At 44.6% G+C, this 13,494-nt stretch overlaps 1 protein-coding gene across 1 annotated transcript in view; it reads left to right on the top strand.

The window, feature by feature from the left end:
* epyc (epiphycan) overlaps positions 1–12,970 on the top strand; it is a 38,915-nt gene extending 25,945 nt beyond the window's left edge. The window contains exons 4-7 of the mRNA XM_003221128.4: positions 7,099–7,257; positions 7,506–7,708; positions 8,501–8,596; positions 11,597–12,970. Coding sequence (XP_003221176.1) covers positions 7,099–7,257; positions 7,506–7,708; positions 8,501–8,596; positions 11,597–11,767 — 629 coding nt within the window. The 3' untranslated portion in view covers positions 11,768–12,970. The remainder of the gene's footprint in view (positions 1–7,098; positions 7,258–7,505; positions 7,709–8,500; positions 8,597–11,596) is intronic.
* Positions 12,971–13,494: the final 524 nt, after the last annotated feature.

Raw genomic sequence — 13,494 nt, 5'->3', positions numbered from 1 at the left:
TCAGGCGTCTCGCAGGAGTGCTAGGATAGCTGCTAAGCATTCAGCTGATTAAGCCTGCTTCCCATGGGAAACTTTAGGGAGTCATGCATCTGGACTCAGAAAATAGCTTTCGTTTCTGGTTCTCCAGAGAACTGCTCTTGGGCGGGAAAACGGGACCCTATTTAGGTGTTTTACCCACAAAGGGATCTTGCGGAGTCAATTCGTCAGCAACCGGAGTAGCGTGTGTGGACAGCTACTCCGCTTCCAAGCCTCCGTTCCTGTCGCCAAGCCTTCGTTCCCAGCTTTGTTTACTCCACGAATCCTGCCTTGCTTTCTAAGACTCAACCTCGTCTTGTTTCCCGGATTTTGCCAAGAAATTACCACGGATCTTGTTCTTGTTCCTTGTTTCCTTGTTGCCTTGAATCAAGCCTCGTTTTCCCAAGAATCAAGTTACTTCCTAGCCTCGCTCAAGTTTCACGGACTAAAAGACCTTGTCATCTCCCCTCACTTTGCCTGGCAAAGTGAGTGTTTCGGTTATTGGATTACAACTTTGGACCTTAATATTTCATATTGGACATTGTTTCTTTGGACTAATTTTGACCTTTCCTGAAAGGTCTATTTCTGGACTATTTCATACACTTGCTTTTATTAACTTTATATATTCCTTCAATAAAGATATTAGTTAGATTCTGGCCTCTGTGTATGGTTATTGGTGCTCTGCAGCCTGGGTCGTGACAGTTTGACTCCGCCACCCTAAGCACCAATTAACCTAGGCCAGTATGTCTACCGGAACCGTGCCGGGTGGCCAGCCACTTAGCTACACCATCGACAAGGACGAAGTGGACCGCATCCGTGACAAGCTCAATGCGCAGGATGGGGAAATAAGGGGTTTGAAGGAGCGCGGAATCCGTCTCCCGGCCATGGCGTTGCCAACCAAGTTTTCTGGAGAAGCTTCTAAGGTTCATGTTTTCCGTCGCCAATGCCAGGCTTATCTAGAGGCCCGTGCTGCCGAGTTTCCCCAAGAAGACATCAAGGTGGCGTGGATTTACAGTCTCTTGGACGGGCCAGCGGCCAACTGGGCGACGGCACTGTTCGACCAAGTCTCCCCACATCTAAGGTCAGCGCAACATTTCTTGGACCACCTTAAGGCGACCTGGGGAATCGAGGACAATTTGGAGGCAGCCGGCCACAAACTCCGGCGCCTCTCCCAAGGGGACAGACCCTTGTCCCAGTACATAGCCGAGTTCCGAGTGCTGGCCCACAACACCGGCTGGAACGATGTAGCCCTCAAAGGACAATTTCGGGAGGGTCTCAACATTGAGATGCTGGAAGAAATCTCCAAGGTGGATCCTCCCCACTCTCTTGAAGCACTCATTGATCAATGTTTACGAGCTGAAGTCATGCTTGCCAACAGAAAACAATGGGTCCGAGGCCAGAGCAGTAGAGCTGGGGTGAAACCTCCCGCTCCCACCGGCGTCCAGCCGCGTCCAGTATGGAGACCCCCGCCACCAGCCCCATACCCCAGAGGGAGCGAAGAGGTGCCGATGCAGTTGGGCAATGTGCGTCCCAGATTAGATGCCGCCGAGAAGGCCCGCCGCCAATGCCTAAATCTCTGTTGTTACTGCGGAAACGGGGGCCACTTCGCCAGAGAGTGCCCAGCCAAGGGGAAGCCCGCCGCCCGTCTGGCGGCGGCGTCCTCCACGGAGACGAAGGCATCTGAGGCGGCTGGCGCACAGCCGGCGGGGGAAGCCAGTGACCGGGCGTAGAGAGGCTCGCCAACCCGGTCAAAAAACCCACTCAAGAGCCGCCAACCGGGGTCCTATTTCTTCTAGTGGTCACCTTGTGGTCAGCAAAAAAAGGGCCCGTCATGGTCCATGCCATGATAGACTCAGGAGCCACAAACAATTTCATTGATAGAGAGTATGCCGACTCTCTGGGATTACAATATCATGACTTCAAGAACGCCCGTGTGGTGCAAGCCATCGATGGCCGCCCCCTCAAGACGGGTCCCGTAAGCCAGTGGTCGGAACCCAACAGAATGTGGATAAGGGAACATATGGAAGAGATTTCCTTCTTTGTTACCGAGGTTCCCCATTTCCCTGTGATTTTGGGAATTCCATGGCTGACACTTCACGACCCAAGCATCTCCTGGTCCAACAGAGAACTGCAGTTTGCTTCAAAATATTGTCAAAACCATTGCCTTGTAGCCAAGGTCTGCCATGCCACAGACACTGAACCCATTATCACCTTGCCCAAGAAGTACTCAGAATATTGGGATGTATTCAATGAAAAAGAAGCCGAGAGATTACCCCCACATAGACCTTATGACTGTGCCATTGACTTGGTGGAGGGGGCCCCGATCCCGCGAGGACATCTCTACTCCCTGACTGAACCGGAGCAAGAAGCTCTCAGGGAGTTCATAGAGTCAAACCTTCGCAAGGGATTCATCAGACCCTCTCAATCCCCAGCCGCTTCCCCAGTGATGTTTGTGAAAAAGAAGTCAGGGGACTTACGCTTGGTGGTGGACTATAGAGCATTGAACAATATCACTAAGCGGAACAGCTATCCCCTGCCCTTGATCTCGGACCTACTAGACCGACTTCGAGGAGCCAAGGTCTACACCAAGCTGGATCTTCGGGGGGCTTATAATCTAGTTCGCATCAGAGAAGGGGACGAGTGGAAGACCGCCTTCCAGACTAAATTCGGATTATTCGAGTCCCGAGTTATGAATTATGGTTTATGTGGAGCTCCCGCAACGTTCCAGCATTTTGTCAATGACATCTTTCAGGATTATCTAGATCGGTTCTTGATCATCTACCTGGACGATTTTTTGGTGTTTTCTAGATCACAATCAGAACATGAGAACCACGTCAGAATGGTGTTACAACGATTGCGGGATCATGGACTTTATGCCAAGCTGGAAAAATGCGCTTTTGATCTACAAGAGGTAGATTTCCTGGGGTACCGCGTCTCGCCACTAGGGCTCTCCATGGACCCGGCAAAGGTTTCAGCAGTATTGGAATGGCGGGCGCCAACCAACAAGAAAGAGGTGCAACGCTTCTTGGGGTTCGCGAACTACTACCGCAAGTTCATTCCAGACTTTACCCGCTGGTCTGACCCAATCACCAGCTGCATCCGTGGGAAACAGCCTTTCCGCTGGACAGATCAAGCAGAGAAAGGGTTCCAGCAACTAAAGAAATTATTCACGTCCCAGCCAATCCTTCAGCATCCAGATCCTGAAACCCCTTTTGTTGTGCAGGCGGACGCCTCCGATGTGGCAATCGGGGCTGTACTCCTACAACCAGTGGGAGATCATCTTCATCCTTGTGCCTTTTATTCCCGTCAATTGACCGCACCAGAGAGAAATTACACCATTTGGGAAAAGGAACTATTGGCCATAAAGGCAGCCTTTGAAACTTGGAGACATTGGCTAGAAGGGGCCAAATTTCCCATTGAAGTCCATACTGATCATCGGAATCTAGAGCATCTAAGAACTGCCCGCAAGCTAAATCAGAGGCAACAACGCTGGGCTTTATTCTTTGAACGTTTTAACTTCCAAATTCATTATGTAACCCCAGCCCAGACCAAGCAAGCAGATGCTCTGTCACGGAAACCGGAATACGCTGCAGGGCGCAAGGAGACCTTGGAGTCCCAGCTGCTACAACCCGAGAACTTTGCCACGCTCACAGTGGGAAACACCAAATCCACTCCCATTGAATCAACTCCCTCTACTCCAGGGCTCCTTTGTGCTCAGGAAATCAGGGCTAGTCAGCAAGCAGATGCCTGGGCACAGGACCAACTTCGCCAAGGACTACATTTTCCCTTTTCGCTTAAGGATGGGCTACTTTGCTATAGAAATCATGTTTACATCCCCCCAGGACCGGGCAGGGAAAAAGCACTTCGTCTGTGTCATGACTGCAAGCCAGCAGGGCATTTCGGACTATTTAAAACCATGCATTTGATCCTAAGAGATTTCTGGTGGCCCAAGATCCGCAAGGATGTGGAAAAATATGTCAACACCTGCCCAGTATGCCAGCGCTCCAAGACAAGAAGGGAAAAGCCCTCAGGGCTTCTGCATCCCCTCCCTACCCCATCCCACCCATGGGAAATAATCTCTGCGGATTTTATCACTGATCTACCACCTTCCTGTGGATTCACCACGATCCTAGTGGTGGTGGACCTTTTCACCAAGTTAGCCCATTTCATTCCCTGTGATGGCCTTCCCACGGCCAAAGAGACTGCAGATCTATTCCTCCAACATGTTTTCAGATTGCATGGGTTGCCCAAGAGTTTGGTCACAGACCGTGGGTCCCAATTCACCTCTCGTTTCTGGAAAGCACTACAAAAACTATTGGGCATAGACTCTCGTTTATCTTCGGCTCATCATCCCCAAACAGATGGGCAAACTGAGCGCACCAATGCCACTTTGGAACAATACCTTCGCTGTTATGTGAACTACCAGCAGGACAATTGGGCTTCCCTGTTATCGCTGTCAGAGTTTGCCTACAACAATGGGGTCCAGGCTTCTACTAAAGAAACCCCGTTCTTTGCAAACTACGGCTTCCATCCACGTTTCTTTCCCCCTGTCATTGAAACCTCAGAAGTTCCTGCAGCAGAGGACTGGCTGCAGGAACTCACAGCGGTGCAACAACTCTTGCTCCAGCAACTAGACCAAGCCAAGGAGGACTATAAACGTCACGCGGACAAACATCGCCAGCCGGGCCCCGAAATCAAGGTAGGAGACCGGGTTCTTCTGTCCACTCGCTTTTTGCCCTCCCATCGCCCTTGCCGGAAGTTAGATGCCCGTTTCATTGGTCCCTATCCAGTGGTGGCGCAACTTAACCCCGTGACTTTCAAACTCCAACTTCCACGCTCTATGCGCATTCATCCAGTATTTCATCGCTCCCTGCTCCTTCCGGCGGATGGTGTGCGCCCTGATGCAGACCGGCCGGCCCCCACTCCTGTTTTAGTGGATGGGGAGGAAGAATTCGAGGTTCAGGACATTTTGGATTCTCGCTTTCACCGCCGCCGCCTGCAATATCTCATTGACTGGGCGGGTTTTGGCCCCGAAGAACGCTCTTGGGTAGACGCTTCCGCAGTCCATGCCCCCGATTTAGCCCGCCGCTTCCATCAGAACTACCCTGCTAAGCCGCGGTCCCGCACCTCGGGGAGAGAGCCCATTTTTGAGAGGGGGCTTGAGGGGGGGGATAGTGTGATGACCCATGGGCAATGTAGTCCCATTCCTGGCACTGTGGTGCCAGATGAAGAGGAAAACTTGGGTTTTTCGCCGTTTCAGTCAGAATTGGAACTTTCCCAGCCAGATTTGGAAACCTTGCACCTGCAAGAGATTTGTCTTCCAGAAGTCTGTCAAACAAGCCCTGAGCCTAAATCTCCTACGTTTTCTCGCCATGATTTTTGTAAACAACAGAGAGGAGTCGATCAGGCGTCTCGCAGGAGTGCTAGGATAGCTGCTAAGCATTCAGCTGATTAAGCCTGCTTCCCATGGGAAACTTTAGGGAGTCATGCATCTGGACTCAGAAAATAGCTTTCGTTTCTGGTTCTCCAGAGAACTGCTCTTGGGCGGGAAAACGGGACCCTATTTAGGTGTTTTACCCACAAAGGGATCTTGCGGAGTCAATTCGTCAGCAACCGGAGTAGCGTGTGTGGACAGCTACTCCGCTTCCAAGCCTCCGTTCCTGTCGCCAAGCCTTCGTTCCCAGCTTTGTTTACTCCACGAATCCTGCCTTGCTTTCTAAGACTCAACCTCGTCTTGTTTCCCGGATTTTGCCAAGAAATTACCACGGATCTTGTTCTTGTTCCTTGTTTCCTTGTTGCCTTGAATCAAGCCTCGTTTTCCCAAGAATCAAGTTACTTCCTAGCCTCGCTCAAGTTTCACGGACTAAAAGACCTTGTCATCTCCCCTCACTTTGCCTGGCAAAGTGAGTGTTTCGGTTATTGGATTACAACTTTGGACCTTAATATTTCATATTGGACATTGTTTCTTTGGACTAATTTTGACCTTTCCTGAAAGGTCTATTTCTGGACTATTTCATACACTTGCTTTTATTAACTTTATATATTCCTTCAATAAAGATATTAGTTAGATTCTGGCCTCTGTGTATGGTTATTGGTGCTCTGCAGCCTGGGTCGTGACAAAAATGAACTTCCACATCACACAGTCCACCTACTATTACACTTTCTTTACTAATAAAAAAACCCAGCAACTTCTTCTAAAGCTTTTGCAATTTGCATTTCTTGTTTTCACAACATACTGGAAGGGGTCAGCAGCCCACTATCCACAAGCAAGCAGGAAAGCAGCATGTACCTTTATTAGAAAAACACTCCTGTATGATTCAGAAATTATTAATTATTGGTGGTTAAGTTTCCATAGATAGGTGGATAGGCAGGTAGGTAGTTAGGTAGTTTTTCTGAGAATGAAGCTTTGGTGTTTGTTGGAATTCCTATAATTATTATTAACAATCTTTTAAAAGTACCACTTTGATGAAAGAGAGGAGGGAGAAGAGATAAGAGAAGAATCTAAAGGCTTTAGTAGAGGCTAATAGGTGACTCAAAGCTCAGAGCCACCCTAAAAGAAAAGCACACCCCTAAAGCCGCGCTCCCAGCATATGAACAGCAATTCAAAAGGAGCAGCCTTATGTTGTAGAGCTGACAATAAAAAGTCAAGCTATGTATACAGTTCATACCCCAAAATTCCACAGAAGTGAAGGCTGAGAAGAGACATGATAGCCTTATATAAATATGTGAAAGGATGCCATAAGGAGGAGGGAGCAGGCTTGTTTTCTGCTGCCCTGGAGACTGGGACTCAGAGCAATGGGTTCAAATTACAGGAAAGGAGAGTCTACTTGAACATTAGGAAGAGCTTCCTGACTGTAAGAGCTGTTTAGCGGTGAAACTCTCTGCCTCAGAGTGTGGTGGATGTTCCCTCCTTGGAAGCTTTTAAACAGAAGCTGGATGGCCATCTGTCGGAGGTACTTTGTGCTTTTCCTGCATGGAAGGAGGTTGGACTAGATGGCTTATGTGGTCTCTTCCAAATCTATGATTCTATGAATATGCCAGTTCAGCTTTGTACTTCTAATTAAATTTCCATTTTATTTTTAGGCCTCCCAACTTGTCTTCTCTGTACCTGTATGAGTACTTCTGTGTACTGTGATGATCGTGAACTCGAGGCTCTTCCACCTTTGCCCAAGGAAACCACCCATTTCTACTCCCGCTACAATAGAATAAAGAAGGTCAACAGAGATGACTTTGCTAACCTAAGTAAGAATCAATGCTGACAATAATTGTCACTATAGCTTATTTTAGGAATTAGCGTGTAATTAAATAGAAGCATATAGCTATATACCTCTTCATTAAACAATAGCCTATTTAATAATTAGAACTATTATAATGATCTCTATCTTTTTTAAAGAAATGGTACTAGCTTTTCTAGTTTTTGTTTATAAAGCAAAAAGAACTACATTTTAAGAACATTCCAATTTTTTTTCTTCCTTACCTTTTCTGGCTAGGCCACTTAAAAAGGATTGATTTGACTTCTAATTTTATATCTGAAATGGATGAAGATGCCTTCAGAAATCTGCCACAACTTCAGGAGCTGATACTTCGAGATAATAGGATAAGGCAGCTTCCAGAATTACCACCAACTCTGACTTTTATTGATATTAGTAACAACATACTGGGTCGCAAGGGGATAAAGCAGGAAGCATTTAAAGTGAGTTATAAATTGGATTACTATATTTACTGTTTTGTGGGAAAACCTGACAAATGATTTCAGAAGTCCTATTTACACTAACCATTGAATACAGTTCAGTGCTAGCTTCAAACTGTGGCAGCCAGACAACAAACTCCCCAAAATGTGCGCAAAAGAAAGACCTTAATATGCACCAGTACTCTGTGGTTTGTATAGTGAATATCCATGCCTCAACTGATTGCAGGATTTCCTATGGAATCATCTACACAGTGAAAGAACTTTCTTCAATAGTGATTTGAAATTGCATTAAATGGTCAGTGTAGATGAGGCCTAAGGAACCTAAGACTGGGATCCTGTTGGGAATTTACAAAGTTATAAACCAAATGGGAACTCCACAGTTGCAGTCCTCTCACACAATTTAGGCATTGTGAAACAGTTCAATTCCTTGGAGGAGAGCATTGCCATATCTTTGCCATTGGAATCACTGCACATGGTCATAATGTGCAACAACTTCTTCACCATGATATGATATCACCTTTCCTTTTATGCGGGAGAACTTCTACTGCAAGACAAAGCAAAATCTGATGAAAGCATGTTCAGTTTCAAGCCATAAGGTCCAAAGTTGGAAAGACATTTTATTTTACTTCTGGATCGGATAGGCATAAAATGGTTTGCAAGAATATAATGTTACTAGGAGCAAGTATTTGCTTTGATACTCACTGATGTACTGAAAGGTAAAGATTTTTTTTCCATGTATTTAGAGAATCTCTGCATAAACTAAATTTGTTTTGTTTGCTTGCTTATTGTTTCTAGGATATGTCACAGTTGCACTATCTTTACATCACTGATAACAACTTAGATCATATCCCACTTCCACTCCCTGAAAATCTTCAATCACTTCATCTTCAGGTGGGCAGCTACTATCAATGATTTATATATCTATGGATAAGTATATTGCTGAGAAAAGCTCACTATGCTAGCACCCCACATTAGATTTAGTATTCAAAAAGGAAACAAGGAGTTACCACCTTCAAAACATTTGGTTTCTTTTGCCAAGAGGGTTTTTTTTTAGATTTCAGTCCACTTTCTCATATGTACAATATTTAATAAATAAATATTTAATACATCTCCCAACTTTGCTAAAAGTGGGGCAGTGTTGGTTTAAAGTGAAAAAACAAACCATGATACTTACCAGAAGCCACTGAGCATCATAAAGACAGTAATCAATCCATTCAGGATGAGTCTTGGGGTTTAGGCTTGTGTAAACAAGCCCAATAACTTGGAAGGACAACAATGAAAGAACTAGACAAGGTCCTAAAGTGTCAAGATATATAATTGAATACTAAAGCTGGAGTTATCCATGTCATTGCATTTTCCATTTCTATGTATGTTAGTGAAAGCTTGACAGTGAAGGAAGTTGAGAGAGACAGAATCAACTCATTTGAAATGAGGTGCTAGAAAAGAGTTCAGCAGATACTCTGGATTACTAAGTATGTGACTAAGTTGGTTCTAGAGCAAATCAGGCCTAAACACTCTGAAAAACCAAGATGACTAATCTGAGACTGCCTTACTTTGAACCATTCATAAGAAGATATGACTCAATAGAAAAGGCAATGATGCTTAGAAAGGCTGGGAAATGCTGAAGACCACATTATAGATGGGTGGACTCAAGTCATGAAACCTATGGCTCTGAGGCTCCATCTTCACTAACATATAAAATCAAATTATCTGCTTTGAACTGGATTATAAGAGCCTACATTGCCATATAAACCAGTTCAAAGCAGATAAACTGGATATAATATAGGGCAATGTAAAATCTGCAAGATCTGACTTTGAAGGGCCATCATTCATAGTGCCACCATAAGTCAATGTCAACGTGACAGCAGTCAACAGCATCAAAGCTTTTGTGAGAAAAGACCCTGCTGTCAACTAACTTTTCTGAAAGCAGCATGTATTGCTTTCATGCTTGAGAGATAATTGACAGCAAATTTAGCAGCCTTTCAACAAGTGCATACTTCCCCTTTTAAATTGTGAAACAGACTAGTGTGGCTATTTTGTTGCAAATCATTCTGTGGTTGTAATTCATACATGTTGAATTTTGGCTACAAATGGAGAGGCTTAAAATGCTATAGCTTTGAAAGTGACAAATAACATCTATTACTGAAATCCTGTTTTGTGGCCCTGGTCTGCCTTCTGTTGTTGCTAACGCATTATTAGTCAACCACCAGGTTTGGAATAACCATTTAGCCATGGAAACGCCCTGGGTAACCTTGAGCAAGTCACACTCTTTTCAGTCTCAGCAGAAGCCAAAAGAAAACCCAGTCAGAATAAATCTTGTCAACTAAATCCTGTGATGGGTTCACTTTAAGATCACTCTAAGTTGGAGATAATGCATTTCTGACAACAACATAGATGTGGACAAGTGCATGGAGGTCAGGGGCTAGTTCTTCCCAACAACTCCCCACAAGATGCATCCCCACAAGCAAGTACTTCAGTGTTATGTGCAGTACCTTCTGCCTTCTTTTGACTTTCTATCACCATTTTGAGAGGGGGGTGAATAAGAAAATGGAAGGTAATATAAGGCCAGGGGCGGCCCCACTATTGAGGCACCTGACGCCGCCGCCTCGGGCGCAGGCCCGGGGGGGCGCCGTCAGGCTGGGCGGGAGGCGGGGCACCGCCCTGACGGTGCCCCGCCTCCCGCCCAGTGCGCCCTGGCCCGTCTGGCCTGCTAGAAAAGGCCAGACGGGCGAGCGGGAGTAGCGTGGGAGGCGGGGCCAGCTCTGACGCCGCTCCCCCCCCCGCCCAGCGTGCCTTGGCCCTGCCTCCCACGCAGCGTGGGAGGCGGGGCCAAGGCACGCTGGGCGGGGGGGGGGGGAGCGGCGTCAGAGCTGGCCCCGCCTCCCACGCTACCCCCGCTCGCCCGTCTGGCCTTTTCTAGCAGGCCAGAGTTCAGCGGAGGTTCCTCCAGGCCGCGATTGCTCTGGCTCTGGCCCCGCCCCCCCGCCCAGTGTGCCCTGGCCCCGCCTCCCACGCTGCGTGGGAGGCGGGGCCAGGGCACGCTGGGCGGGGGGCGGGGTCAATTCTGGCCCCGCCCCCTCACTATTCACCCTGGCCCCGCCTCCCACGCAGCGTGGGAGGCGGGGCCAGGGCACGCTGGGCGGGGGCAGGGCGCCGGTGGCGGGGGCGCTTTTCAGCACCCCCGCTTCACATCAAAAAATATCTCCGGCCGGCCCTGTATAAGGCCCTGGTGTTGGACATGGAGGTGGAATCATATTTGTGTTTCCATGCCTTTAGGGAGCTTTCTGACTGATTTGGATACAAAACGATGGCCCAAAATTCTGCTGATGTGGGGTTTCAGGAGTACACAAGTAGGGTCTATGGACTGCACTTTGTCCAGTTTACATGTTGGAAAGTGTATATAGGCAGTTCCCAAGTTTCTTGTATACAGGCAATTCCCAAGTTATAAACAAGATAGGTTCTATAAGTTTGTTCTTAAGATAAATATGTATGAACGTTGGAATAGGTAGATTTTTAAGTGTAACTCCATCTATCTCTATCTAATGTATATAAGGTTTGGATAGCAGAGGGAAGTGTTAACACCCCTGTGGAGTTTTGCCATCTGTGCCCGTTCAGAAGATTTCACCTCACTTTCTGCCCCTTTGAGAATTGGATTTTGAAAAATTTGGCTTGTTGTGGAAACAAGGATTGATGGGAAAGCTTCAGTGGAGACACCTTTTCCCCATGATAATTCTTTCAATAGTGAATTTCCCTTCCAAGGGGTGCATTTATCTCACTTCCTGTTATCTCACCCGTTCTATGAGTTGTTTGTAAGTCAGATGTTTGTAACTCAGGGACTGACTGTATACTGAATTGTATAAGTCTTCATAAATATTTCACTTTTCTTTTCAGAATAACAACATACAAGAAATGCATGAAGATACTTTCTGCAAAATGAAAGATTATTCATATATCCGTAAATCCCTTGAAGACATCAGGCTAGATGGCAATCCTATTAATTTGAGCAAAACCCCTTATGCCTATATGTGTCTTCCTCGTTTGCCTGTAGGGAGTCTTTTTTAAATTTGGACAGTAATAAAAATGTCAGCAAACATAATTTCTTTTGCAAGTAAGCATATAATATTTGAAAGCTCATAGTATTGATCTGCAGTATTATGACTTAATTTAGATAAAAAGGAGTAAATACTGGTAGCTGAAACACAAAGTACTGAATAGAAATTAAGTATACTATGCAATACATATTAATTGATGTTAAAAGAAAAAATATATAAAAGTTGTTAAAATATATAGGGCTGATAATTTTTCCTAGTTTACACTTTCATCTACTTTATTAGTGAAGCTATATAATGAATGTACATAATAAGTGATCCATGCTAACTTGTTCTTAATTATATTCTATGTTCTAGCTCCTGATATATGAAATGTTTTTTTCTCATTTTTTTCATCACAAGGATTTAAATTCTGGTAAATGAAACCAACAGTTAATTTAATCCAGCAGCCTCCTCCCCATATATAGTCACCAGATGAGAAACTGGGTTATTTTATGAAATATTAATAATAAATATAAATATACCCTTGTATAATATATCAATGTTGCCTTGCACTAGAAATAAAATGTGGAAACAGTAAGTAAATTAAAAGTATACTTAAAAATGTGGTGTTTTGTAGTAATCATTGAACAAGATAATAACAAAGAAAGACCATGTTCTGCTTTGCATATCTCTATGAAGCTTATCACTTGTCTCTGATTAGAAACATTTTTCTGTTAAAATTATATTTTCAAAAGTGTTGAATTATCCTGATACTATGGAAATAATTGAAGAAATATAGTAGGCAGTTTGAAAGAATTGTATGAAATGTTGTTCTTTGTATGTTTAATAATGCCATGGGGTGATGATGCACTATGTTTTTAGAATATGCTTAAATGAGCATCTACAAAAATATCTTGTCCTCATCATTTGACTTATCTTTTCATTTCAGTCACATACATTCCTCACTGACATTCAATTGCCTAATATCCACCTCAAGGATCTTTGGTATCTTTGACAATATTCCTCTAGAAGTAGATTTTTGAAATAAAGCAGTGCATAATTTCACACATTACAAAGTAACAAACCAGGTGTCACCAAATGTTTAACTGGCAGCCAATCTATTGCATTTATTTTATGTTTCCCTTATACCTTTGTTCATCTGCTTGTCACATTCATTCCAATGGCCATGAAGCTTCTTTAAAATGAAATATCAAATAAAATAATATTAAAAATAGCACGTGTGTGTGTGTATGTGTGTGTGTGTGTGTGTGTGTGTGTGTGTGTGTGTGTGTATATATATATATATATATATATATATATATATATATATATATATAGAGAGAGAGAGAGAGAGAGAGAGAGAGAGAGAGAGAGAGGGGGGGGGGATTTTGAAATCTACAGTCAAAAGCACCAAAACAGAAACATCAAATGTATCTTTGGAAAGATATCGAGAAAGGACTTATGAGATGCATCAATCTTTCATAGGAAGCCATTCTAAAGTTACAGGAACAAGACAATGAAGGTTCTGTCTTAAAGGAGCAAAAAAATTCTATATTTTATGGAATCCATCCCATTTCCATATAAGATAAAGCAGGAATTCGTTGGAAGAGTATTCTGGGAAAGAGACATTATCTGAACTAATTAAGACGCAAGCTATGTAGAGATTTAAAGGCGTGAGACTTGAAGTACTGAAATAAACTTGTAAATAATGTTTCTGTTTTGGAGTTGGGAATGTGTGAATATATCTACAAGATGACC

Source organism: Anolis carolinensis, chromosome 5, assembly GCF_035594765.1.
Source record: "Anolis carolinensis isolate JA03-04 chromosome 5, rAnoCar3.1.pri, whole genome shotgun sequence".
Taxonomy (NCBI): domain Eukaryota; kingdom Metazoa; phylum Chordata; class Lepidosauria; order Squamata; family Dactyloidae; genus Anolis; species Anolis carolinensis.
Note: the sequence above shows the minus strand (reverse complement) of the source record. Positions and strands in the feature narration are given on the sequence as shown.